This window comes from Martes martes (genome assembly GCF_963455335.1).
Source record: "Martes martes genome assembly, chromosome: X".
Lineage (NCBI taxonomy): Eukaryota > Metazoa > Chordata > Mammalia > Carnivora > Mustelidae > Martes > Martes martes.
This window is the reverse complement of record NC_137897.1, coordinates 57109428-57135385: the sequence shown is the minus strand read 5'-3', so window position 1 is coordinate 57135385 and position 25958 is coordinate 57109428. Positions and strand designations below refer to the sequence as shown.

Sequence of the window (25958 nt, the reverse complement as noted above, 5' to 3'; positions counted from 1 at the left end):
CTTCCAAAGCAGTTACACAACCTCCTCCAGCTCCTCTCCAGCCAAGGCTGTCCGGAGGCACTGCTTCGTCCCTGCCCAGTCCCCCACCCGGGGAACTAGTTTGCTCAAAGCACACCATGGGCCCCTCTTTCCAGGCCTGGCTAGTCACCAGTTTCTAAGGAATAAAGTACCTTAGGGAGTTCTTTCAAGTCTGGTTTGGTCAGACTGAGGAGTTTAGTCTGAACTTTTTTTTTTTTTTTTAAAGATTTTATTTATTTATTTGTCAGAGAGAGAGAGAGAGGGAGAGAGAGTGAGCGAGCATAGGCAGAGGGAGAAGCAGGCTCCCTGCCAAGCAAGGAGCCCGATGCGGGACTCGATCCCAGGATGATGGGATCATGACCTGAGCCGAAGGCAGCTGCCCAACCAACTGAGCCACCCAGGCGTCCCGAGTTTAGTCTGAACTTTAACTCAAAAGTATAAAATACAGTAAAATCCCGGAGATTCCAATTCTCGAGACCCCGGCCGCGAGCGCGCTTCTTGCCGTATTAGGTTTGAAGTGGGTCCCAGGTTCCTAAAAGCTAGGCCGGCCTAAGAAACAGCCGCCTCAACATCCCGCGTGCACAGCAAGCGTGGAAAACTTAAATAGTCATTGGAGGTGTTTCGAAAATAAACCTCTGAAAGCATATTGCCTACGGTGACACATTCTCCGCCGCGGAGCGGGCGGGGCAGGCCGAGGCGAACTCCGAGGACGCAGCGCGCAGCTGCCAGGACCCACGGAGCCCGCCCCGCCTCCCGCTCCCGTCTCCCGCAGGGTGGAGGCGGTGCTGCCGCCGGTGACCCGCTGCCGGCAGCTGGGCGGGAACCTCGGGGCCACGGCCGTGTCCGGGAGTTCGGCGGGGGATGCAGGATCCTTTCCTGGAGGCCGGACGGGAGTAAGGGTGGCAGAGAGAGACGCCGGGGCGGGGGAGCTGCGGCGGGGCCGAAACCGCGGGAGTATCGGACAATTGCGGGCGTGAGGTGGAGCCCTAGAGGCCGCCGTCGCGTGAACTGCCGGCGCCGGGCGTGGGCGGTGGGCGGGCTCAGCCGGGGCCTGGCCCTCTGGCTTTCCACAGCGAGGGCGGAGCTGCTTTGGAGCCTCCTGACTTGGAGGGCCGAGGGCCCTTGTGGCACGCAGGCTGTTTCTCTGAGGGCATTGGAAACGCGGCGCGATGAGGAGCCGGAGTAACTCTGGCGTCCGACTGGATGGCTACGCTCGCCTGGTGCATCAGACCATCTTGTGCCATCAGGTAGGTGAAGGGGCGTCGCTTGTAATCGAGGATGTGCAGTGTGCTAGCCTAGACGGAGACCGCTAGGGGAACGCCCCCGTGTGTGTGTGTGTGTGTGTGTGTGTGTGTGTGTACGTGCGTGTAGCAGGTTCTCCGCCTGGTGCATCAGACCACCCTGTGCCATCAGGTAGGTGAAGGGGTGTCGCTTGTAATCATCGAGGATGTGCAGTGTGCTAAGTCTAGACGGTGACCACTGGGGGAACGCCCCCGTGTGTGTGTGTGTGTGTGTGTGTGTGTGTGTGTACTTGCGTGTAGCAGGTTCTCCCGCTGCCGAGTACCACCCCCCCTCCCCCAAGCTGGGGAAGCCTTAGAGGAGCCTGAAGAAAAGCTAGGTGTTGGGCCGAGAACCGAACTATGGACAAGCACAGTTAGCGGGGAGCCCTGAGCCTTGGCTTCTGAGCCCTCCCCTTCGCCCCCTCCCCTTCACCTCCCCCCTCGTCCTCCAAGCCACAGCAGGATTCCAGGGGGGCACTGCTGAAAGAGGTGTTGAAGCTTGTTTATTGACAACTCCCTCCCTTGACCCAGGTTTGGGCGTCATCTTCTTGCCCTCCAGCCAAAGAAGAGAAGTAGGGGAACATTTAGCCATTTTAAGACTAGATTAATGTGAAGATTTGAGGTACCTTGTATATACTGTTAATTATATATATATTTTCTTGTCCTTTCATGCTGGTTTTTTGTTGATAGTTTATTCTTTCTAACTGGAAAGTTAAAACACTGCCTTTCTTTTAACAATACTCACATTTCAGACTCATAAATCTTCACCTAGCTTTTCCGCTTATTCAAGATAGCAGTTGCTTGCACTTGATTGGAAGAGGTTATAAAACTCGGGAGTAGTGAACTAGAAGAAAGACCAAAGTCCCTAAGTAACCCCTTTGATAGGTTTGGTCTCCTCATGTTAACACATTGTGGTTAACTGCCTGTCCTGTTTTTCTTGGTCTTGCAGAATCCAGTGACTGGCTTGCTTCCAGCCAGCTATGATCAGAAAGATGCCTGGGTCCGAGATAATGTGTACAGTATCTTGGCTGTGTGGGGTTTGGGCCTGGCCTATCGGAAGAACGCAGACCGGGACGAGGATAAGGCAAAGGCCTATGAACTGGAGCAGGTACTTAGAATAAATATACAGGGAGATCTGGAGCTGTGTGTGGTAGTGGGGAAGGGGGTTGAGGAGCAGGGATTAAAGGAAATGTAGCTCCAAGGAGCTAAAAGAACTGTATTTTGCCTTTCTCCCACCCTCTTCACTTTCTTGAAATTACATTTCAAAAAGTTTTCCTGTACTGTACTAACTTTTTTTGGTGTAGTGGAAACATGAAACTTGCTGATTCAGGAGGGAGAGGGCACAGTCTGTTCTGTTACAGTGGAAAAGCCTATCCTGGGATCTTTGCTGAAATTTATAATCCTCTTTCTAAGTAATGGTATTTTGCACCCTTGAGCATATTTATTCTTATTGAGAAGAATATTTGGGGGCAGGTGTCTATCAATTTACTTCATTTCTTTTAAATGATAGGTGGTATTTGTATGAGGGTAACAGACACAAATTTGCAGACTTTCAAACTAGACATGAGTAAAGAATTTATTTGTTGAATTTTATACTCATGACCTCTGTTTCAGAGCCTGTCCCCCTCCCTCAGCAAAATAAGGTCAGAGTCAGCAGATGCCTTTAAGCCGACTTTTAAGGCCCTTCACCTTTATAGAAAATAACATCCTTTATAGCACTGTTTCGACAGAGGGTGCTTCATTCTCTTTAATGACCCAGAAAATGATATTCTGAGCTACATAGGGTCTCTTAATGTTGTGATACTCTACTGTCTGTTGTAAGGTACAGGTGAATTCTTTTCCTCTAGTGGAGAAGACTCCACACCACCCATTTGCTCAAGTGGTATCCCTCAGACTTGGGCAATCTGAGCTGTAGTCTTCATCTATAAATCAGAACGTTGAGATTTAGTTATTTTTTAAGAGCTTCAGCATATTGCGGGGTTGTAGTTCTTGGCAATAGGGAAGTTTTACCATGTTGTCCTCTGCAACAGTAGGTATTCGTTATTCCTTCAAGCTGTTATTGAGAGGGACTTGGGCCCTTTAGAAAAAAACTGCTGGAGTTTTTGCTGTAGCTCGGGAAGTACAGATCAATATTTTTATGACTTATAAAAATAATACTTAGCCATTGTAAGAATTTGGAAAATATAGAAGAGTGTTTCAAAAATCCTGTAATCCTACTCTTCCACCCTGAAATCCTGCATCCTACTGTAATGTTTGGCTATTCTGATCTCAGTATTTTGTTTGTTTTGCTAGAGATTAATATCAGTACCCAGGATTCCATACCTAGTACCATTTGACCAATTTTCTTTCAATACCATTAGAATAAATCTATTATCTCCTTGTTGACTAGTCATTCTACAAAGTTAACATTTTTCCTTCTATGGTCCAGGAAGAAAGAATTTAACAGAGGAAGGGGGAAAAATTAAGGAAACATTGAATTGTTTACTTTAAAATTTTAATGTTTCATTAAATAGTTTTTAACATGGCCCCAAAATATTTTTCATACTATCTCAATAATAACTTTGAAATATCTCAAAAACATTATGGCAATAGGAAGCATCTTCAAAAAAAGAAACATTTCTCTGGAAATCATAAAATTTCTATGAACTTTCGTCATGAATTAAAACAGATTTTATTATTAGGTCTCATTAACTTTTTTCCTCAAATCTAACTCAATTAATTCAGACTAGGGATTAGAAAACCATCTCTGTAAAGGGTCAGATAGGAAATAATTTTGGCATTGTGGGTCACATGTGGGTTCTGCCCAACCACTCGGCTCTTCAGTTATTGCACAAAAGCAGCCAGAGATTTATTTACAAAACACGTGGTGAGCTAGATTTGTCCCTAATCTACGTGAGTGGTTCCAAACTCTGGCTGTACAGTAGAATCATTTGGGAAGCTTTTAAGAAATACCCTTACTGGACCCCACCCTAGAACAATTTAGATAAATCTCTGAAAGTGAAGCCTTGGGGCTTTAATATTTTCAAAAAAACTGATTCTAAAGCGCAGCTGGGGTAATAACCACTGATTTGTGGCCAATAAGTGAGTATAGATTAAATCCAGGAAATCCATGAATTAAATTCCCACCTACTCTCAACTCTCCATTACTGTGTGGATTTTCCCAAACCACTGATTGTTAAACATTTTTACCTTTCCTTCCAACTCTCACCTTGGTTTCTTTCTAAGAAACAATGTCAGAGAACTAAAAAGAATTAGGAGACAAGGGTTTAGGTGACTATTTCTATCTTAGATTGAGAATATAACTATGCACATATATGTTGCCTTTTGCTCTTAGATATAGAATATAGATATAGAATATGTGCATAGAATGTAACTATGCACATATATGTTGCCCTTTGCCCTATATATAAATGCCCTTTGCTCTTAGTCACATAGATAGAGATATAGAAATACACCCATAAAAATAAATAAGCACACTAATAGACATAGCTCTTCGGATACCTCCAGTTCTGCTTCCTCCTCAGTTTTGTTCTCTTTATGTAGTCTCTTATCTTTTCTCAGGAGTTGAACCATACTCTTTGTAAGAATGACTTCCCAAACTGCATCTTTAACTCTGACCTCACTTCTGTTTCAAACCCTGATTTTCATTGTCTTCTGCTCAGTTGCACCGGCTTCTCAAGCTCAGAATATCTGAAACCCCGTGTTCCATACTAAAAACAAATAAGAGACTACCGAAAACAGCAACTCAGCATACAGCCTTTATTCTCTTATTGGTGTCCTCGTTCTACCCACATCCACCTGGGCAACGTTATTTAGAGAATTTCCTATAGTGTATTTGTGGAACATTAGGTCAAGTAGGTTTGGGAATACATTAAACAGTGGGTTTCTTTACTCCATTATTTCTCAGAATCTTTGATACATTAATGCGCATTTCGAATCTAAGATGAGAGTGGGTTTTACAGTCTTTCCAGAATTTCCTGGACTGACTAGTGTTCTATAAAACACTGCCCTTAGGGTGATTTTGACTTGTCCCTTTTGCCTTTTGATACATGCAGACCAAAGTCTGTTCATTCTTATAATTTTTCCTGAATCTCCTCCTTTCTATTCCCTTCTGCCTCAACCACCGTCTAGACTTTCATCACTTAACACTGTTGTGAAGATTTAAATTATATCATTTGCATTCTCAGCAATTTTTCTGTGGCTTTCATTTTCCTACCAGTAAAATCCAGATGTTTTAGATTGATAGGCAAGACTCTCTAGGGCTTGGTCCTAGCCTGCTTTTTTCAGTATCGTTACATTCTGGTGCCCTACATTGTCACCCCCAGTTTCAACCAGGTTGGTGTCTTCATTACTCCTCTAACAATCCCTTAATGAGAATACCTGACATTTGTGTAAATACTTTTTGTTGTACTGCATACTTCCCCATAATTACTAGTATTTTATTCTCACAGTACCCTGTGATTTAGGTATTATCTACTCCAATTTACAAGTGAATGGACTGAAGCTTGGAGATGAGGCTGGAATTTGGTGGTGCCATGAACACAGCCTGGACTTAATGACTACAGATTAAGTCTTTGTGAATTTTTCCAACATGGAAATCATGGACATTCTCACCTCTGAACCTTTTCACAGGTTGTTTCTTCCACCCACAATGCCTGTTCTCTTCCAATCTGAACTAATGCTCCCCTTTCAAAGCCCAGCACCAGTTCTAATTTTTCTCTGGTTTCTGTCCCAAGACTACCACTCATTTGTACAGTGACCACTTCTTTCCCGGGACTGCTGTCTTGGAACTTCTAGATCACTTGCGGTCTGTACCACTCAACATGTTCACTTTTTCATTTAGCAGACTTTATGTAATTTGTCATATGCCAGACCCCGTACTAGATATAAAAACCAAAATGGGACAAAATCTTTATATTTAGCTCTTAACTTCTTATTTTTTAAAATTTTTAATTTACAAAAAAGTTTAAAGAATGGTAAAATGAGCATATTTGCATACACTCTTTATCCAGATTTACTAAATTGTTAACATTTTGTCATATTTGCATCCTCCCTCTCTCAAAATGCATGCACACACACATACACACACACGATTTTTTTGATAAGCGATTTGGGAGTTACTTGCAAACATGGAATATACATTTTTAAAAATAGAGCCTGCTTGGGTCCTGGGTGGCTCAGTAGGTTAAGCATCTGACTCTTGACTTCGGCTCAGGTTAGGATCTCAGGGTCATGAGATGGAGCCCCACATTGGGCTCTGTGCTGAGCACAGAGTCTGCTTAAGATTCTCTCTCTCCTTTCCCCTCTCCTGCTCCTTCTCTCTCTAAATAATAATAATAATAATAATAATGATATAATAAAGTCCACTCAGTCCATTGACTTAAAGGGTTTTTTTTAAATTTTATTTGTTTATTTGACAGAGAGAGACACAGCGAGAGAGGGAACAGAAGTAGGGGGAGTGGGAGAGGGAAAAGCAGGCTTCCCACTGAACAGGGAGCCCAATGTAGGGCTCGATCCCAGGACCCTGGGATCATGACCTGAGCCAAAGGCAGACACTTAATGACTGAGCCACCCAAGCACCCCTGACTCAAAGTTTTATTTCTGAACCTGGTCTCTGTCCCTTTTTCTTAAGGAGTTTATAATCTAATGAGGGAGACAGATATATAAGCAAATAATTAAACAATACATTACACTGTATCTGTAGGAGAGAAATACAGTAGAAAGTTCTATGGGACACAGGCAGGAATGTTTTTACTTTGAACAAAGCAAGGAAGGATACACAGAGGAAATGGATTTTAAAGGATAACTAGGAGTTGTTAGATAGACTGTGTTTGTATTTTAGTTTTTTCTTTAACTCTTGTGTTCTGTCTCCCCCTTATCTTTATGTCCCACAAAGTGTGGTAGAGTGTTTTATATATTTTAGATGACCAACAAACATCTGATTGTACATATACCTGGAGAGAGATAGAGATGAATACTTACATAGATATGTTTGAGTATAGTTATATATCCTTATATGTCAATTTACAAATATGTAGATCCATATTCTCAAAAAGAGTAGGTGAGAAGGTGTCCCTTGATGTGGTTAGAAGCTCTACTATATGAATGAACATGTATAATTAATGCTAACTAGAGCACTGAAACAGAAAATGGCCAGTTTGGGGGAACACAAAGTACAGATAGTTTCCCTCATTCCCATATCCCCATGCTTTCTTTTTTTTCTTCCCCATGCTTTCTATTAATTTTATCCTGATTTGCAAGTTAGAACTTGAGAACAGAAATGGCTGACAGTGGCCATTCCAGGAGGACAAAAGTAAAACCAGGAATTCTCCACTGGGTCCATGATTCCCATGTTTACTATTTAAGTTAAAGAAAACATAGAGGTGACCAGGTGGCTCAGGCAGTAAGTGTCCAATTCTTGATTTCATCCCAGGTCATGATCTCAGCATTGGGTCATGAGATCGAGCCCCCTGTGGGGCTCTGTGCTGGGCATGGAACCTGCTTATGATTCTCTCTCTGCTCCCTTTGCCCCTCCCCCTCCATGCTCTTGTGCTCATTCTCTCTCTCTCTCTCTCTCTCTCTCAAAAAAAAAAAGAAAGAAAAAAGAAAATGTAGGTAGCAGTAGCAGGGCATGATGGTAAAGAAAGTTGAAAGAATGTGATAGAAACCTGTGAGTATGTGGTGACATGTAGAAGATAATTCAGAATTGAATCAAGTTCCCCACAGAGGAGGCTTGTGTTAAATGCTTTCTCTAACAGGGTGTATTAAAAGGATGGTCTCTTTTTTTAGGGTCAAAGTAGTGATAGAGATTTTCTTTTTTTTAACTTTGTGACAGAGAGAGAGAGAGAATGCACAAGCAGGGGGAAAAGCAGAGGGAGAAGGAGAAGAAGACTCCCCGCTGAGTGGGGAGCCCAATGAGGGGCTCAATCCTAAGACCCTGGGATCATGACTGATCTGAAGGTGGACGCTTAGCTGACTGAGCCACCCAGGCGACCCCCCTCTTTTTTGTGATAGGGATTTTCTTATAGGGGTGGCAGTCAGTTTCATTATTTATAATAAATGCTTCATACTCTAAAGGGTGACATGATCATATACTGCCTACCTGCTCTCTCTTATGTGTAAGCACACGCACTCGCTCGCTCTTTCCCCCCCCCACATATATAAATAGACATTTATATACATCCCTTGATCTGTAAGGGGAAGTCACCATTTGTAGACAGAAATAACTTAAGAAAGGGAATTCTCCCAAGGAAACACCTTTTATTTATTCTCAATAAAAGACTACATAGGGGCTCCTGGGTGGCTCAGTGGGTTAAAGCCTCTGCCTTCAGCTCAGGTCATGATCCCAGAGTCCTGGGATCGAGCCCCACATCTGCTCAGCAGGGAGCCTGCTTCCCCCACCCCCCTGCCTGCCTCTCTATCTACTTGTGATCTCTGTCAAATAAATAAATAAAATCTTTAAAAAAAAATAAAAGACTACATAAAGACTTGAGCATAATTTAATAGATACTTATCCTTATTATGCCTATTGCTTATAGTCCCACTTCAGTGTTTTGAAGGAATGACAGAATGACCTGGCTCCCAAGCAGATTAGTTTTCAGAGATGTCCTGAGGCCACCTCTGAACTAGCATTCCCTAGAGTAACCTGTTTATATTTCTTTTGGACTGTGAAACAGAAAGCTTAAAGAAATGGAGAAGCTGTTTGATACTGTTTTTTTCCAAAATATATTGCCTACCCATGCCACTGTTGATGGGCCCTTCTAAGTGTCATGTACTATAACTAGTATAGCATATTATTTCTCTACTATATTGTAATTTTATTATTATTACTATGTTATATTATGCCAACTAGTACAGTATATAGTTGGTGATCAGAATTTTGGAACGTGAATGGAAAACTGAGTGCGTTAGAAATTGCCAAGCCCTAGTAAGAGAAAGAGCGATGACTTGAGACTGAAGAATGACTGTAGCTTTTTTTTTTTTTTTCATGGAAAAGAGGTTGAGTTGCACTATCTATTTCCCTTTGCACTTATTCTGAATTGAAGTTCATTTATTCTTTAAGGAAAATATACAGATAAATATTTCTGTGAACTCCTGAAGGTAAGTCTTGGCTACTTTAGGAGGAAAAAAAAAGTGATGATGTTGGCTTCTTTAGGCCATAGGATCTATGATAAAATATCCTCATAGCTTTAGGACTTTTGAGCTGTCTTTTCTCCCAGCAAAATGTCCTCTAACAGGATGGTTGGCTTGGTTTTGTATAAACCTCTTGGAGCTTGGATTTTTTTTTTTTTTACCTGAAAGAGGCACCAACTGCCACTTTTGGTTCCACTTTTAGCTGCAATTTAGCTCTTCTGTGTGCCTGTAAAGTAAATGCCATGTAAATAGGAACCCAGGATAGGGTTACTTGTTCTGAAAAGGTCATGTACCAGCTGCAGTTGCTGAGTAAGTGTTCCTGCAGCTAAGGGTGTTTATAACAGTCTTGTTCCCATTTATTTCTGCAGAGCGTAGTGAAGCTGATGAGGGGCCTGCTGCACTGCATGATCAGACAGGTATGGCATTGTTAACAGCTCCCTCTCTAATAAAAGCACATTGTAATAGTGTCTCTACCCTTTAGGAAATGTTCACAGCTTACATTCTTTCGATTTCACAAATAGTAGACAGTGATTTTAGAAAATTTATGGACTCGAGGAGGGAAATGTTGCCCATGATCTCACCACCCCGTTACCACTGGAATGCTTCCTTCCGGTCTTTTTCTCCCCCCCTACAAATGCCTTTTTTGATATACTTCATCATTACTCTACATGCAATTAAGTACATTGAGTAAAGATGATACAGGCATATAAGCCCTCATATGAAACCCTTGGGACCAGATACATTTTAGAATACAGATTTTTTCAGATTTTTCAGTACAGTGCAAATACTAGAATATTGTGCTCTCAGCAGGTCCAGAACAGCACTGCATCATCAAAAACATTAATCTCTCCACAGGGAAACATGCATTTTCACACTCAGTGAAATAAGTAAAGACTACAAATGACCCCATGTCAATTTGGATCAAATGTTGCCACCAAACGAATTTTGGCACAGAACTTAAAAAAGAAGAACCTTTATGGCAATATTTTAGATTTTAGGATTAGAGATTAGTGCCAAAGGCTTTTATCTGCTTGGATTAATTTGCATTTTCCTGACCTTGAATGAAGTTGAACATCCTTTCCTGTGTAGATTGAAAACTTGCATTTCCTCTGTTAATTGCCTGTTGGGTCCTTTGTCTATTTTTCTTTTGGGCTGTCTCTTTCATGACTATTTGAGGAGTTGCTATACATTATGGATATTAATGTTTTGTCACGTACACTGCAAATTTTTTCAGTAGCCTGTGGTTTATCTTTTGGGTTTGCTAATGATTTTTTTTCATTCAAAAGGATTTTACTGAAAAAGAAAAAGTGTTTTACTTTTATCCTAGGAGATCTTTACACATGTTGCGCACATTGAATCTAAACTGACTTTCTTGAGACCAAGATCACATTATTAGAAGTCGAGGCCCAGATAAGTAAAATGACTATCCATAGGCACACCACAAATCTAAAGTAGAAAGAAATCAACTCCAGACTTCTGAACTTCTTTGTCAGTGCTCTTGCCTGTATTAGCTCATTGCCATCACTCATTGCTATAATTTCTTTTTTCCCGTTCTCTGCTCCTTTTTTTTTTGTATTTTATATATTTGAATTTTCTATTTTCTACCTTACCAAACAGGTTTAAAGCCACCAACTTCATGAACCTTATTTAAAGGTACAGTAGTTTCTATGACATATCAAATGCACATATAATCAAATCTCAGTTTCAGGAACAAAGTCTTTCAGTTGTCCGTTGCATGATATTTCCTTTCTGACCTCTGGTTTCAGCCCTCATTCCTACATTTTTCTCTGTCACTCCATGTATCTCTCCCCAGCAATTTCCAGTACTCCTTCAAAATAGGTCCCCTTATCCTAATTTCCCTCCAAATTCCTCCCTCTGTTTCAGAAACAAATGTATCTTTTTTACAACTCAGCTGGCTCTTCTTACTTGGCTGTTCACACTCAACCCCACTGCGTCTCAGTTGATATCTGCAGTGTGGCAAAACAACCATCTGACACGTGAAAGGGAGGTAGTGAGTAAGAAATAGTTGGCCTTAACTGGCATGATTTTGTAATTAAATTGCTTAAATTTAAAAAAACAACAGCAAACTTTCCTGGTTGCCTTAGTGTAGGGAAAAAGAAGTGACAATGTACTTTAAATATTCACCATCGCCTGTAAACCAACTGCAATGAGATATGTTCGAGTGCTACAGAAGGATGGCATGTGGGATGATGTTTCTGCATTGCCTGCCTTTACTGTTCTTGTTTTCTTCAGGTGGATAAAGTCGAATCCTTCAAGTATAGTCAGAGTACCAAGGATAGCCTCCATGCCAAGTACAATACTAAAACCTGTGCCACTGTAGTGGGTGATGACCAGTGGGGACACCTGCAGTTGGACGCTACCTCCGTGTACCTGCTCTTCTTAGCACAAATGACTGCCTCAGGTCAGTAGCAGGACAGAGTGGCTGGGAGCCACTGCAGTGAGGAGCACTGGCTCCTGCACCTGTGGCTTCTCCGGGAAACGACATAGCCATTGACCTTTCTCCAAGACACCCAATGGAAATACAATACTTTGCACAGTTTTTACAGAGAAACCAACTCTCTGAGATCTAGTTAATATTCTTTTCCCTTGAAAAATAAGTCTGGGGTACTAAGTAATTTTTTTTAAATGGAGAACCAGGAAATCCGGGGTCTATTTTATTTAGATGGGTATTCTTTGTCTTTCATTAATCCTCAGATACCATGAGATGGTGAGATCAGAAAGAAGGGCTAGGGTTTATTGCTTGTTCCCATGCTATACACCGACCAGCCTTTAGTAAGTACTAACATAAACTGAATCACCTACTTTCTACTATTCTTTATATATGTATTATAAACAAGGCATCTGTCTAAACGCATCTAAATTACATTAAAGGGAATTAACTTAGGAATCAGAATTCAAATATTTATTTTTTATTATTGAATAATACACCCTTTTCAGATGGTTTTGTTATTAGGTTTAGGTCTTTACCTGAAAAAGGAAAATGTAAGAACCAACATAATTCCCTTTTATTTTTCCTAACTTGGAGAGGATGATGAATCTGATCACGCTCTGTTTATAAATTAAACAGGACCTTTTCCAGATCTTCCTGAGTAAGTAAATGTACTCAGAATACCACATTTTTTGACATTCCAATTTCTTTTTCTTCCTATCTGGCTATAGAATTCCTGAGTACTAAGGGCATTCGGGGCAAGAATTGTCCCAGAAAATTCTTGTTCTTGTTTTCTTTCATAAATAAATATTTGGTGATAAAGCCTTCCTTTTTTTTTCTAAACCCTCTGGAATGCACAGACCAGAAGCTGAAATACCTTTTATTAAAATGATAACATGGCTACCCATATACTCCCATATTTTGGAGGGGAGGTTCCTCCATGAATAAATATATATTTTAGATTTTATACATTTATATAGAATGGCAGTTATAACTTTATTTCCAGCATTCTTTTAGTACCCACTCTGGAGTGTTTTTCTACAAAGCAAATTGTCTAAATATTTCTTATAGTTTTCATTTTGAGTCCAGAAGGGAGTAGAAATATACTAAAGAGGCTTATATAAGACATACTCATTCAACAAGTATTTGTTGATTTCTGACTTAATATTTGATTTTCACCTCAATAAGCTGACTTTGATAGGTGCTTGGAAAAACATGGATATAATTTGATTGGGCTGGGCGACTGGGTGACTTGTTTGGTTAAGCATCTGCCTTCAGCTCAGGTTATGATCCCAGGGTCCTGGGATCGAGTCCCACTTCAGGCTCCCTGTTCAGCGGGGAGTCTGCTTCTCCCTCTCCTTCTGCCCCTCCCCCCTGCTCGTGCTCTCTCATGTTCTCTCTCTCTCTTTCTCTCTCAAATAAATAAATAAAATCTTTTAAAAAAATAAAGGTTGATCAAACCTTTGCAGAATAAATAGGAATAAGTAGAATTTCACAAGTCAGAGAAGGAAAGGGAATAGCATGACAACAGCACAAAAGTTGGAAAGATACTGGCCACCTAGGTAATACTAGTTATCTTCTATGGCTAGAGAGTAAGATAGATCTAGAAAAATGCCAAAAGGTGAAGCTAGACAGTTAGACCTAGCTGTTTAAAGGCCTATAAATCATGCTAGGTAGTTTGGAGTTTAGTCTATAGTCATTAGAGAACTACTCAGGGTAAATAATCAAGAAACTTTCAGATGATTGGCTCAGTAGCAGGAGGATAGATTGAATGGACAAGAAAATTAAGCTGGAGGACTAGTCAGGAGGTTAGTGGAATACTTTAGGCAAGAAGTGTTGGAGAACACATGTAAGGCAGTGCACTTGAGGTTGAAAAGGATTGATGTGAGAGGTAATCAGTAGATAATGTATGAAAGATCTTCATGGAAAATTTTCATCTTTCATGTAAGTAATTCTCTGCACATGTTTGAACTCTTAAAACCTTGGTTAAAAGAGAGGATTAGTTAGAAGCTGACTGCCCTTCCCCCCCCAGCAAAATAACCATAAATTGTGAAAATAAATTTATAAAAACCCAACCATTTAGTCACTGGACATTGTCCTAAGGGCATACAGCAAGCAGAGAAACATTTATTTAAGCAAATCTGAATCTTGATAAGAGCAGCAAGAGTGTGGCATCTAGAACACAACCTACTTCCTCCCTCTCCCCGCTCACCATGACAGAAGCAGTACTCAGCATGAATGCAGCCAAGAACATAAGGCTATCTCTTCCCCTACCTCCCAGTTTAGGGCTATGATATCTCCTCAAGAGAGGTTGCCAGCATTTCTCATTCTCCCCACCTCTGTGTTACGGAAGCTCTGGTCCTGCCAAGAATAACTAAGAGATGTGGAACTCTACTCCTACTCCTCAGTCCCACCCATGGAGCTTAACCCCAGACAGAGCAGTCCAAGAATAATAGGCTTGCCCCACCTTGCTTGTAGCATGGAAGGAGAGACAGGCCACAGACAGAAAAGCTCCATAGTCCTTCCCAAGAAAACCGACTTTATTTGTAACTGACTGTGGGAAAGTTCAAGTGTAAGGGCATTGAAAAACAGTGGAGATTTTTTGTTCTAAGAAATTAAGAGGAGTTTTATAGCTCAATAAGAGCAACAAACTAACCCATAAACTAGCTAGAAGTTTTAGCAGAGAGCCAGGGACAGAGACAGCTAAAAAGAGTTATCCTAGGGTTAGAACAGGTGTCAAAGGCTGGTCTCAAAATCCTGAAATGAGGCTTGAATTTGATTGGATGAGACTGTGGGACAATTTTTACTTCCGAACAATATACAGTATAATAGAGCAATCAGCTGGCAATTGGTGGAGTTCAACAACTGAGTATGATACCAACAGAGGCAGACACCACAGAAGACTAAAACAAAACTGCGGTCTTCCTTGGGTGACAGTGTGTATGTCCAAGGCTACATCCTCCAGGGAACAGCATCAGAGGCTCCATACTGTGGGAAAAATAGATTTCATTGAAATTGTCCAGCCAAGTCACTAAACAAATAGCAACTAAACATAAACAAGTGCAACATATTTTCTGCATTATCTAGTTTTCAACAAAAATGTATGACACATGCAAAAAAAAACAGGAAAGTCTGAGTCAACACACACAAAAAGCAGGTAATAGAAACTGCCTTTGAGAGGAACCATTATGTTGAATTTAGGAGACAGACTTCATAACAGTTACTATCAAAATGTCCAAAAATCTAAAGGGAACCATGCTTAACAAAGTAAAGGAAAATATGATGAAAGCATTTCATCAAATAGAGAATATCAATAAAGAGATAAAAATGATCCAAATGGAAATTTTGGAGTTGAAAATCATAGTAACTTATTTTTTCTCCAAATTTTTATTCCAGTTCTAGTTAGTTAATCTATAGTGTAATATTGGTTTCAGAGATAGAATTTAAAAATTAATCACTTATATCTGACACCAAGTGCTCACATAACAAGTGCCCTACTTAATACATATCTCCCATTTAATGCATCTCCCAACTACCTCCCTCCATCAGCCCTCAGTTTGTTCTCTGTTAAGAGTCTCTTATGATTTGCTTCCCTCTCTTTTTTCCCTTCCCATATGTTCTTCCATTTTGTTTCTTAAATTCCACATACAAGTGAAATCATATGGTATTTGTCTTTCTCTGACTGACTTATTTCACTTAGCATAGTACACTCTAGCTCCATCCACCTCACTGCAAATGACAAGATTTCATTCTTTTTGATGGCTGCGTAATATTCTGTTGGGTATATATACTACATCGTCTTTATCCATTCATCAGTCAATGGACATTTGGGTTCTTTCCATAGTTTGGCTATTGTTGATAATGCTGCTATAAACATCAGGGTGTATATACCCCTTTGAATCTGTATTTTTGATCCTTTAGGTAAGTACCTAGTAGTGCAATTGCTATCTAATAGGGTAGTGCTGTTTTTAACTTTTGGAGGAACCTCCATACTGTTTTCCAGTGGCTGCACCAGTCTGCATTCCCACCAACAGTGTAAGAGTGTTCTCCTTTCTCCAAATCCTCACCAACATCTGTTGTTTCCTGACTTACTGATTTTAGCCATTCTGACCAGTGTGAAGTGGTATCTCATTGTGGCTTTGATTTGTATTTCCATGATGATGAGTGACGTTGAACATCTTTTCATGTGTCTGTTGCCCATCTGTATGTCTTTTTTGGAAAGATGTCTATTCGTGTCTTCGGCCTACTTCTTAATTGAATTAATTTGTTTTTTGGGTGTTGAGTTTGATAAATTCCTTATAGATTATGGATACTAACTGTCCTAAAGGAAAGATTCATGGCAGCCATACTCTTAGTTTCACAGGGGAAAAAACTATTGATATTATAAAAACTCTAATAGAAACAGAAAGAAGAAAAGGGAAATCTGCACATAGATGAGGCCAATAGTAAGCAGTAAAGGAGTATAAGACAGAGTTATATCAAATTGAGTACTTAACAACATCCAGTCTCATTAGTTGGGGAAGCCCCTTGGATATAGGTAGGCTGGAGACCTTATTGAGAGGCCTGGACAGAGTCCTTGCCTCAGTTGAGACTTCCAAATGACCATCCCCAAAGGGCTGTATTTATAGGTCAAATAACATGGCAAGTGATGGGGGTCTGAAGTTAAACAATCGTTTGCTTATGTGCAGTTTGGAGCAAGCTGCATTCCTATGTTATCATTTCTTTACATAGTCAAGGATCCTGGGCTAGATGTGCTTGCCTCCCATCCCGGATTCCACTGGGGGTTGGGGGCAGCAGCCCAGCCTGGAGCTGGAAAGGATGTAAGGCAAAATATATAGTTCTTGGCATCCAGACCAGAATAGCCAATTACCTGACCTGGAGTCCAGCTAATGGCAACTAATCAGGCTCCCAAGGTCACTTATGCAGCACAAGTATCACAAATAACATTCTTTAGCCAACCTGTGTAGGTGCAGGTCAGGGTAGTCAGTTATGCAAAAGAAATCATAGAAACCTCTATCCATACAATATACTGACCCTTTATCAGATAAGTCAATTGCAAAATCTTCTGCCATTATATATATTACCTTTTAGGGTTTTTTTTTTAAGATTTTATTTATTTACTTGAGAGAGTGAGTGAATGAGAGAGAGAACATGAGCAGGGACAGAAGGAGAGGAAGAAGCACACTCACCTGCTAAGCAGGGAGCCCAATGCAGGACTCAGTCCCAGGACCCTGGGACCATGACCTGAGCTGAAGGCAGACACTTAACTGAGCCACCCAGGTGCCCCTGTTGCCTTTTAGTTTTGTTAATTGTTTCCTTCTCTCTACGGAAGCTTTTCATTTTGATAAGTCCCAATAGTTCATTTTTGCTTTTGTTTCCATTGCCTCCAGCAATGTGTCTTGTAAGAAATTGCTATGCCAAGGTCAAAGAGGTGGCTGCCTGTGTTTAGGATTTTGATGGTTTCCTGTCTCACATTTAGGTCTTTCATCCATTTTGAATTTATTTTTATGTATGCTGTAAGAAAGTGGTCCAGTTTCATTCTTCTGCATGTTATTGTCCAGTTTTCCCAACAGCATTTGTTGAAGAGACTGTTTTTCTCCCCCCACTGGATGTTCGTTCCTGCTCTGTTGCAGATTAGTTGACCATATAGTTGTGGTTCCATTTCTGTGTTTTCTATTCTGTTCCATTGATCTATGTGTCTGTATTTGTGCCAGTATCATACTGTCTTCATGAGTACAGTTTTGTAATGTAGCTTGAAATCTGGAATCATGATGTCGCCAGCTCTGTTTTGCTTTTTCAGGACTGCTTTGGCTATTCAGGGTCTTTTGTGGTTCCATACAAATATTAGGATTATTTGTTCAAGCTCTGTGAAAAATGCTGGTGATACTTTTGAAAATTTCACTAGAGAGGCTAAACATATTTGAGCTGGCAGGAGAAAGAATCAGCATACTTGAAGATAGGTCAACAGAGATTATGCAATCTGAATAACAGAAGAAAACTATAATAAAAGTGAATAGAACCCAAGAGAAATGTAGAACAAGATTTAGAGCATCAACTCATTTGTAATGAGAGTGTCCAAAGGAAAGTAAGAAGCAGAAAATATATTCAAAGAAATCATGGCTGAATACACTTCAAAATTGATGAAAAACATTGATCTATACATCAAAGAAGCTTAATGATCTCCAGGTAGGATAAATAGAGATCCACACCCAGAAAGAATAATAGTAAAAATATTAAAAAGCAGAACATCTTCAGGGCAATATAAGAAAAATGACTTGTCATGTACAAGGGAACCCAAATAAAAGTTAGCTGACTTCTCTTCAAAAAGAAAAAATGGAGGCCCAAAGGAAGTAGAATGTTGCATTATTCAAAAAAGAACCTGTCAACCAAGAACTTTTATCCAATAAAACTATCAGAAATGAAGTGGAATGAAGACATTCTCAGATAAATAAAACCTGAAAATTTGTTGCTGGTAGACCTATCTCATAAGAATTATGAAAGAAGTTCTTCAGGTTGGAATCAGGTGACCCCAGATAGTAATTGGAATCTGTACAAAAAAAACAAAGTATTTGTGAAAGACAAATACCATATAATTTCACTCATATGTGGAACTTAAAAAAACAAATGAATGAAGAAACAAGAGACAAAATGAACAAACAGACTCTTAAATACAGAGAACAAACTGGTGGTTGCCAGAGGGGAGGTTGGTTGGGGGTGGGAATAGGTGAAATAGATAAAGGGGATTAAGAGTGCACTTAACTTGGGGTACCTGGCTGGCTCAGTAAATAGAGCATAGGACTCTTGATCTCAGGGTAATGAGTTGAAGTCCCATGTTGGGCATAGAGCTTGTTTAAAAAATATATGTAAAAAATTTTTTTAAAAGAGTACACTTAATGAGACCTGAGAAACATATAGACTTGTTAAATCATGATATTGTATACATGAAACTAATATAATACTGTATGTTAATTATACTTGAATTTTTTAAAAAATGAAAAAAGAGAAAAAAAAGTGATAAAAATAATTATAAAATACAATATAATTACATATCTCTTCTTTCTTAACTGATCTAAAAATCAGTTGTATAAAATAGTATAATTGTATCATTGCGGCTATAGTATATAAAAGTATGATATATTTGATAATGAGAGAATTAAGGAAGTGTGGGGGAAATAATACCAAATGATAAATCCACAGGAACAAAGGAAGACCACCAGAAATGGTAAATTACATTATTAATATTATAAAATATAAATATCTAATTTCCTCTCAACTTTTTAAAAAGATATAAAATTATATAGAGAGATTTGAGATGATGGCGGCTGAGAAGGACCCTAAGCTTGTCTCATCCCACAAACACAACTAGATAACTATCAAATCATTCTGAATACCCCAGAAATCAATCTGAAGACTGACAGAACAAACTCCACAACTAAGGGACAGAAGAAGCCACATCAAAGAAGGTAAGAAATGTATAGACATGCTTTAAGGGAGAAACAGATCATGGGGTGCTGCCAAAGGAAGAGAGCTGTGGTTGGAGAGAGGGAGAGAGGGAGGAGCACATTAGAAAGCACAAGGAGAACGTTTCCTCAAAGCCATTGGCTGGGAAAATGAGAAGGCTTACTTTCGTGAGTTGTTTCAACCAGCAGGGCTTAAGGACCAGAGTTTTAAAGATCAGCAGGCTTGGCTGGGTTGGAGCCATGAGGGCACGGCCCTTCTCCTGGATAGAAGGCAGGCAAATAACCCCAGGGGGGCAGATGGTATGGAAACAGCAATCCGAAGGACACTTGGGGCACACAGAAGAGAGACAATTTTCACTTCCTGGAGCATGTTCCTGAGAGGCAGAGTTCAGAGAGACGCCTCTGTGGGGACAAAGGAATTGTATGGCACCACTTTCTTCCCCTGCCCCTCACCATAAATATAGAATCACCTGTGGGAAGCAATGCATCGCCCACACTGGCTGCCAAACATGCTTACAGCAAGCCCCCCCTCCCCTGTGTTCCTGCGGGACTGCCCTTCTCAGTCAGCCTTGCCTTAGTCCCAGCATGGCAGGTCCCTTGCCGAGAAGACCAGCAGAAAAATCTGCCCACACCATGTCACCCAACCAGAGTTCAGCAGGGCTTCAGTTCTCCTGGAAATGGTGTCAGGTCTCATTTCACAACCAGACGAGAGCATTAGTTAAAACTAGTTAAAACATGCCACATTATGGTGAAGAACCAAACACTGCCCACTTCAGGCAAGGAGAGTCTCTGCAGATGCCTGGCTGAAGGATAGAGCAACCAAAACATGACAGCAGATGCATGCAATACATACCAGAGACATATCCTGAAGCACTGGGCCCTGTACACTGTATGACCTCTTCTTCCTAAAGCCATTATTCTCAGGAGCAGGAAACATACGGGCTTGTCTAACAGACAGAAAAAGCCAGAGATTTAGACAAAATACCAAGATGGAGGATTTCATCCCAAATGAAAGAACAAGATGAGGTCATGGCCAGAGATCTAAGTGAAATAGAAGTAACATGCATGATGGAGAATTTAAAGCAAAAGTCATAAGGATACTAGCTGAGCCTGAGAAAAGAATGGAAGGCCCTTACCACAGAGATAAAAGAAGTAAAAAAGAATCAGAAAGAAAAAATGCAGTAACTGAGAATGGAAATAGGCTTGATGCAATGAACACAAGGCTGGAAAAGAAGAGAAATGAATCAATGATGTAGAGAACAAAATAATGAAAAATAATGAAGCTGAACAAAAGAGAGGAAGAAAAACGATGGAACACGAGAATAAACTTAAGGAATTCAGTGACTCCATCAAATGTAATAACATTCATATTGTAGGAGTGCCAAAAGAAGAGAGGAGAAGGAGACAGAAAGTTTATTTCAGGAAATAATAGCTGAAAACTTCTCTAATCTGGGGAAGGAAACAGACATCTAGATCCAGGGGCACAGAGAACTCCTATCAAAATCAACAAAAGCAGGTCCACACCAAGACGTATTGTAATTAAATTTGCAAAATATAGTGATAAAGAAAAGAATCTTTAAAGCAGCAAGGGATGCAGGGAGCATGGGGCCCTGTGCTTGGACTCCACTGCAGCAGAGGTTGGGCCTGCCCTTCTGGAAGCAGGGGAGACCTTATCATCTCACAGCCTCTGAGTCTCTTCCTGAAGTGCCTTCTTCCTGCCACCTGCAATGGAGGAGGTGGAGGAACACAGGACTCCCCACAAGAACCCATCACCAACTCCCCTTAAGACCACGTCCCCCCAGCTCCCTCATAAGCCCATCCAACATGCTTTCTCTCACTCTCAGACCTCACAGGCTACAGGCAGAATGGACCTCTGGGTTTCCAGATTAAAAGTGAATCAACAACAACAATAACAAAGGAAGACAAAAGAAGTCCTTAACTTAGAAGGGAAGACCCATAAGGCTAGCTGGAGATTTCTCAACAGGAACTTGGCAAGCCAGAAGGGAGTGGCATAATGTATTCAAATGCAAAATGGGAAAAATCTGCAGCCAAGAATCCTCTATCCAGCAAGGCTATCATAGAAGGAGAGAGAAAGAGTTTCCCAGAGGAATGAAAACTAAAGGAGTTCGTGACCACTAAACCAGCCCTGCAAGAAATATGAAAGGGAGACTCTTTGAGTGGAAAAGAAAGACCAAAAGTCACAAACACAAGAAAGGAACAGAGAAAATCTCCAGGAACAATGACAAAACAAGTAATAAAGTGGCACTAAATACATGCCTATCAATAATCACTCTGTATGTAAATGGACTAAATACTCAAAAGACAAAGAGTGTCAGAGTGAATTTTAAAAAAATCATCTATGCTGCCTACAAGAGACTCATTTTAGACCTAAAGACACCTGCAGATTAGAAAGTGAGGGGATAGAGAACATTTTTCATGCAGATGGACGTCAAAAGAAAGCCATAGTAGCAATGCTTATACTAGAGAGGGTAGACTTTAAACACTGTAACAAGAGATGAAGAAGGGCACTATATCATAATAAAGGGGAAAATCCAACATGAAGATCTTAAAATTGTAAATATTTATGTACCCAACATGGGAGGACCCAAATATATAGAATAATTCATAGCAAACATAAAGGAACTCATTGATAATAATAGTAGGGGACTTTAACTGCCCACTTATGTCAATGGACAGGTCATCTAAGCAGAAAATCAACAAGGAAACAATGGATTTGAATGACACACTGGACAGGATGGACTTAACAGATATATTCAGAACATTCCATCCCAAAGCAGCAAAATATACATTCCTTTCATGTGCACATGGGATGTTCTCCAGAACAGATCACATACAGAACAGATCTAGGTAACAGATGAGGCCTCAGCCAGTACTAATGAGATCATACCATGCATCTTTTCTGACCACAAGGCTATGAAACTTGAAGTAAACCACGAGAAAAAATTTGGAAAGACCACAAATACATAGAGGTTAAACAGCATGCTACTAAACAATGAATAGGTCAACCAGGAAAAGAAAAAAGTTTTTTAAAATACATGGAAATAAATGAAAAGGAAAACACAATGGTCTAAAACCTTTGGGGTGCAGCAGAAATGGTCCTAAGAGAGAAGTATATAACAATATAGGCCTACCTTAAGAAGCAATAAAAATCTCAAACAGCCTTACCAAAAGGAGCTAAAAAAAGAACAACAAAACCTAAAACCAGCAGAAGGAAGGAAATAATAAAGCCTAGAGCAAAAATAAATTATATAGAAAATTTCAAAACACAATAGATCAATAAAACCAGGAGCCAGTTCTTTGAATATATTAATAAAATTGACAAACCTCTAATCAGACTTATTAAAAAGGAAAGAGAAAGGACCCAAATAAATAAAATCAAATGAGAGAAGAGAAATAACCAACAACACAGAAATACAAACAATTATAAGAGAATATTATGAAAGACTATATGCCGATAAATTGGAGAACCTGGAAGAAATGGATAAATTCCTAGAAACACATAAACCACCAAAACTGAAACAAGAAAATATAGAAAACTTGAACAGACCAATAACCAGCAAAGAAGTTGAATCAATAATCAGAAAACTCCCTACACACAAAAGTCCAGCATCAGATGCTATCACCAGCAAATTCTACCAAACATCTGAAGAAGAGTTAAAGCTATTCTTCTCAAACTATTCCACAAAACTGAAAAGGAAGGAAAACTTCCAAATTCATTCTGTGAAGCCAGCATTACCCTGATACCAAAACCATATAAAGACAACACAAAAAAGAAAAGTGCCAACCAATATCCCTGATGAACGCTGATGCAGAATTATCCACAAGATACTAGCAAACTGAATCCAACTGTACATTAAAAGATTCATTCACCACAATCAAGTGAGGTTTATTCCTCGGTAGCAAGGGTGGTTCAAAATTCTCAAATTAATCAACATGATACACCACATTAATAAAAGACAGGATAAGAACCGTATGATCCTTTCAATAGATGCAGAAAAAAACATTTGACAAAGTACAACATCCATTCATATTGATAAATCCTCCACAAGTAGGGTTAGAGGGAAAATACCTCAACATCATAGAGGCCTTATGTGGAAAAAAAAAAACACAGCTAATATCATCCTCAATGTGGAAAAACTGTGAGTTTTTCCTCTGTGGTCAGGAATAAGACAGGGATATCTACTCTCACCACTGATTTTTAACATAGTATTAGAAATCCTAGCCATAGCAATCAGACAACAAAAAGAAACAAGAGGCATCCAAATTGGTAAGGAAGAAATAAAGTTTTCACTACTTGCAGATGACATGATACTGTATATAGAAAACCCTAGCAGCACCTGGATGGCTCAGTTGGTTAAGTGTCCAACTTGTGGTTTCTGCTCAGGTCATGATCTCATGGGTCATGGGATTGTGCCCCACATCAGGCTCCCCACCCAGTGGTAAGTCTGCTTGAGATTCTCTCCCTCTGCCCCTCACCTAATGCTCCCCTACCCCTTAAAATAAATATATCTTTAAAAAAGAAAACCGTGAAGACTTCACCAGAAATTTTCTAGAACTGATATAGAAATTAAGTAAAGTCACAGGGTGAAAAATCAACATACAGCAGCCTGTTGCATTTTTATACACCAATAATGAAGCATGGAAATCAAGGAATCTCTCCCATTTACAATTGCACCAAAAACCACTAGGAATAAACCTAACCAAAGAGTTTATATAAAAGACCTGTACTCTGAAAACTATAAAACAGTGATGAAGAAAATTGAAGAGGACACAAAGAAATGGAAAAACATTCTATGCTCTTGGATTGGAAGAAAAAAAAACATGATTAAAATGTCTGTATTATCCAAAGCAATCTATACAGTTCATGCAACCCCTATCAAAATACCAATAGCATTTTTCACAGAGCTAGAACAAACAATTCTAGAAATTGTATGGAACCACAAAGACCCCAAATAGTCAGAGTAAACTTGAAAAAAAAAAGCGGGAGGCATCACAATTCCAGACTTCAAGTTATATTACAAATTTGTAGTGATCAAAACAGTATGGTACTGGCACAAAAATAGACACATAGATCATGGAACAGAACAGAAAATCCAGAAATGAATCTACAACTATATGGTCAGTTAATCTTTGAAAGTGGGGGAAAGAATATCCAATGGAAAAAAGACAGTCTCTTCAACAAATGGTGTTGGGAAAACTGGGCAACAATATGCAGAAGAATGAAACTGGACCACTTTCATACACCATACACAAAAATAAATTCAAAGTGGATTAAAGAGCTAAATGTGAGACAGGAAACCATCAAAATCCTGGAAGAGAACACAGGCAGTAACCTTTGTGACATCAACCATAGTAACTTCTTACTAGATATGTCTCCTAAGACAAGGGAAACAAAAGCAAAAATGACTATTAAGACTTCATCAAGATAAAAGGCTTCTGCACAACAAAAATTAACAAAACTAAAAGACAGCCTAAGAAATGGGAGAAGGCATTTGCAAATGATGTATCTGATAAAGGTTTGGTATCCAAAGTATATAAATAATTTATGAAACACAACACCTGAAAAACCAATAAGCCAGTTAAGAAGTGGGCAGAAGACATGAATAGACATTTTTCCAAAGAAGACATATAGATGGACAACAGACACATGAAAGATGCTAAACATCATTCATCGTCAGAAAAATACAAATCAAAACTGTAATGAGATATCACCTCACACCTCTGGGAATGGCTAAAATCAACAACACAAGAAACAACAAGGGTTGGCAAGGATGTGGAGAAAGGGAACCCTCTTGCATTGTTGCTAGGAAGGCAAACTGGTACAGTCACTCTGAAAAACAGTATGGAGGTTCTCCAAAAGTTAAAAAAAAAAAAAAAAAGAAGAAGCAGCCTACCATATGATTCAGCAATTGCAATACTAGATATTTACCCAAAAGATATAAAAAAGTAATTCAAAGGAATACATGCACCCTGATGCTTATAGCAGCATTATCAACAATAGACAAATTATGGAAAGAGTACAAATGACCATTGATCAATGGACGCATAAAGATGATGTGATATATGGTATACCATCAAAAGCCATCAAAAAGAATGAAATCTTGCCATTTGCAATGACATGGATCCATATGATTTCACTCATATGTGGAATTTAAGAAACAAAATAGATGAACATATGGGAAGGGAAAAAAAGAGAAGGTGGCTAACCATAAGAGGCTTTTAACTACTAAAGAACAAACATTTGCTAGAGGGGATGTGGGTGGGGGGATAGGCTAAATGGGTCATAGGTGTTAAGGAAGGCACTTTTGTGATGAGCACCTGGTTTTATTTTTTTATTTTTTTATTATGTTCAATTAGCCAACATGTAGTACATCATTAGTTTTTGATGCAGTGTTCAACAGTTTGTTAGAGCACTGGGTTTTATATGTAGGTGATGAGTCACTAAATTCTACTCCTGAAACTAATATTACACTGTATGTTAACTAACTAGAATTTAAATAAAAACTTAAAGAAAAAAAATGGAAAATAGGGATAGACATTTAAAAAATCAACAAAAACAAAATGAAAATGAAAAAAATAAATAAACTTAATTGCTTC

The 25958-nt window shown here is 39.6% G+C and overlaps 1 protein-coding gene across 1 annotated transcript in view; it reads left to right on the top strand.

The window, feature by feature from the left end:
- The first annotated feature begins 786 nt into the window (after positions 1-786).
- Positions 787-25958, top strand: part of PHKA1 (phosphorylase kinase regulatory subunit alpha 1) — a 140823-nt gene continuing 115651 nt past the window's right edge. The window contains exons 1-4 of the mRNA XM_080795004.1: positions 787-1265; positions 2248-2406; positions 9800-9847; positions 11685-11853. Of these exons, the coding sequence (XP_080651130.1) occupies positions 1188-1265; positions 2248-2406; positions 9800-9847; positions 11685-11853 (454 nt within the window). The 5' untranslated portion in view covers positions 787-1187. The remainder of the gene's footprint in view (positions 1266-2247; positions 2407-9799; positions 9848-11684; positions 11854-25958) is intronic.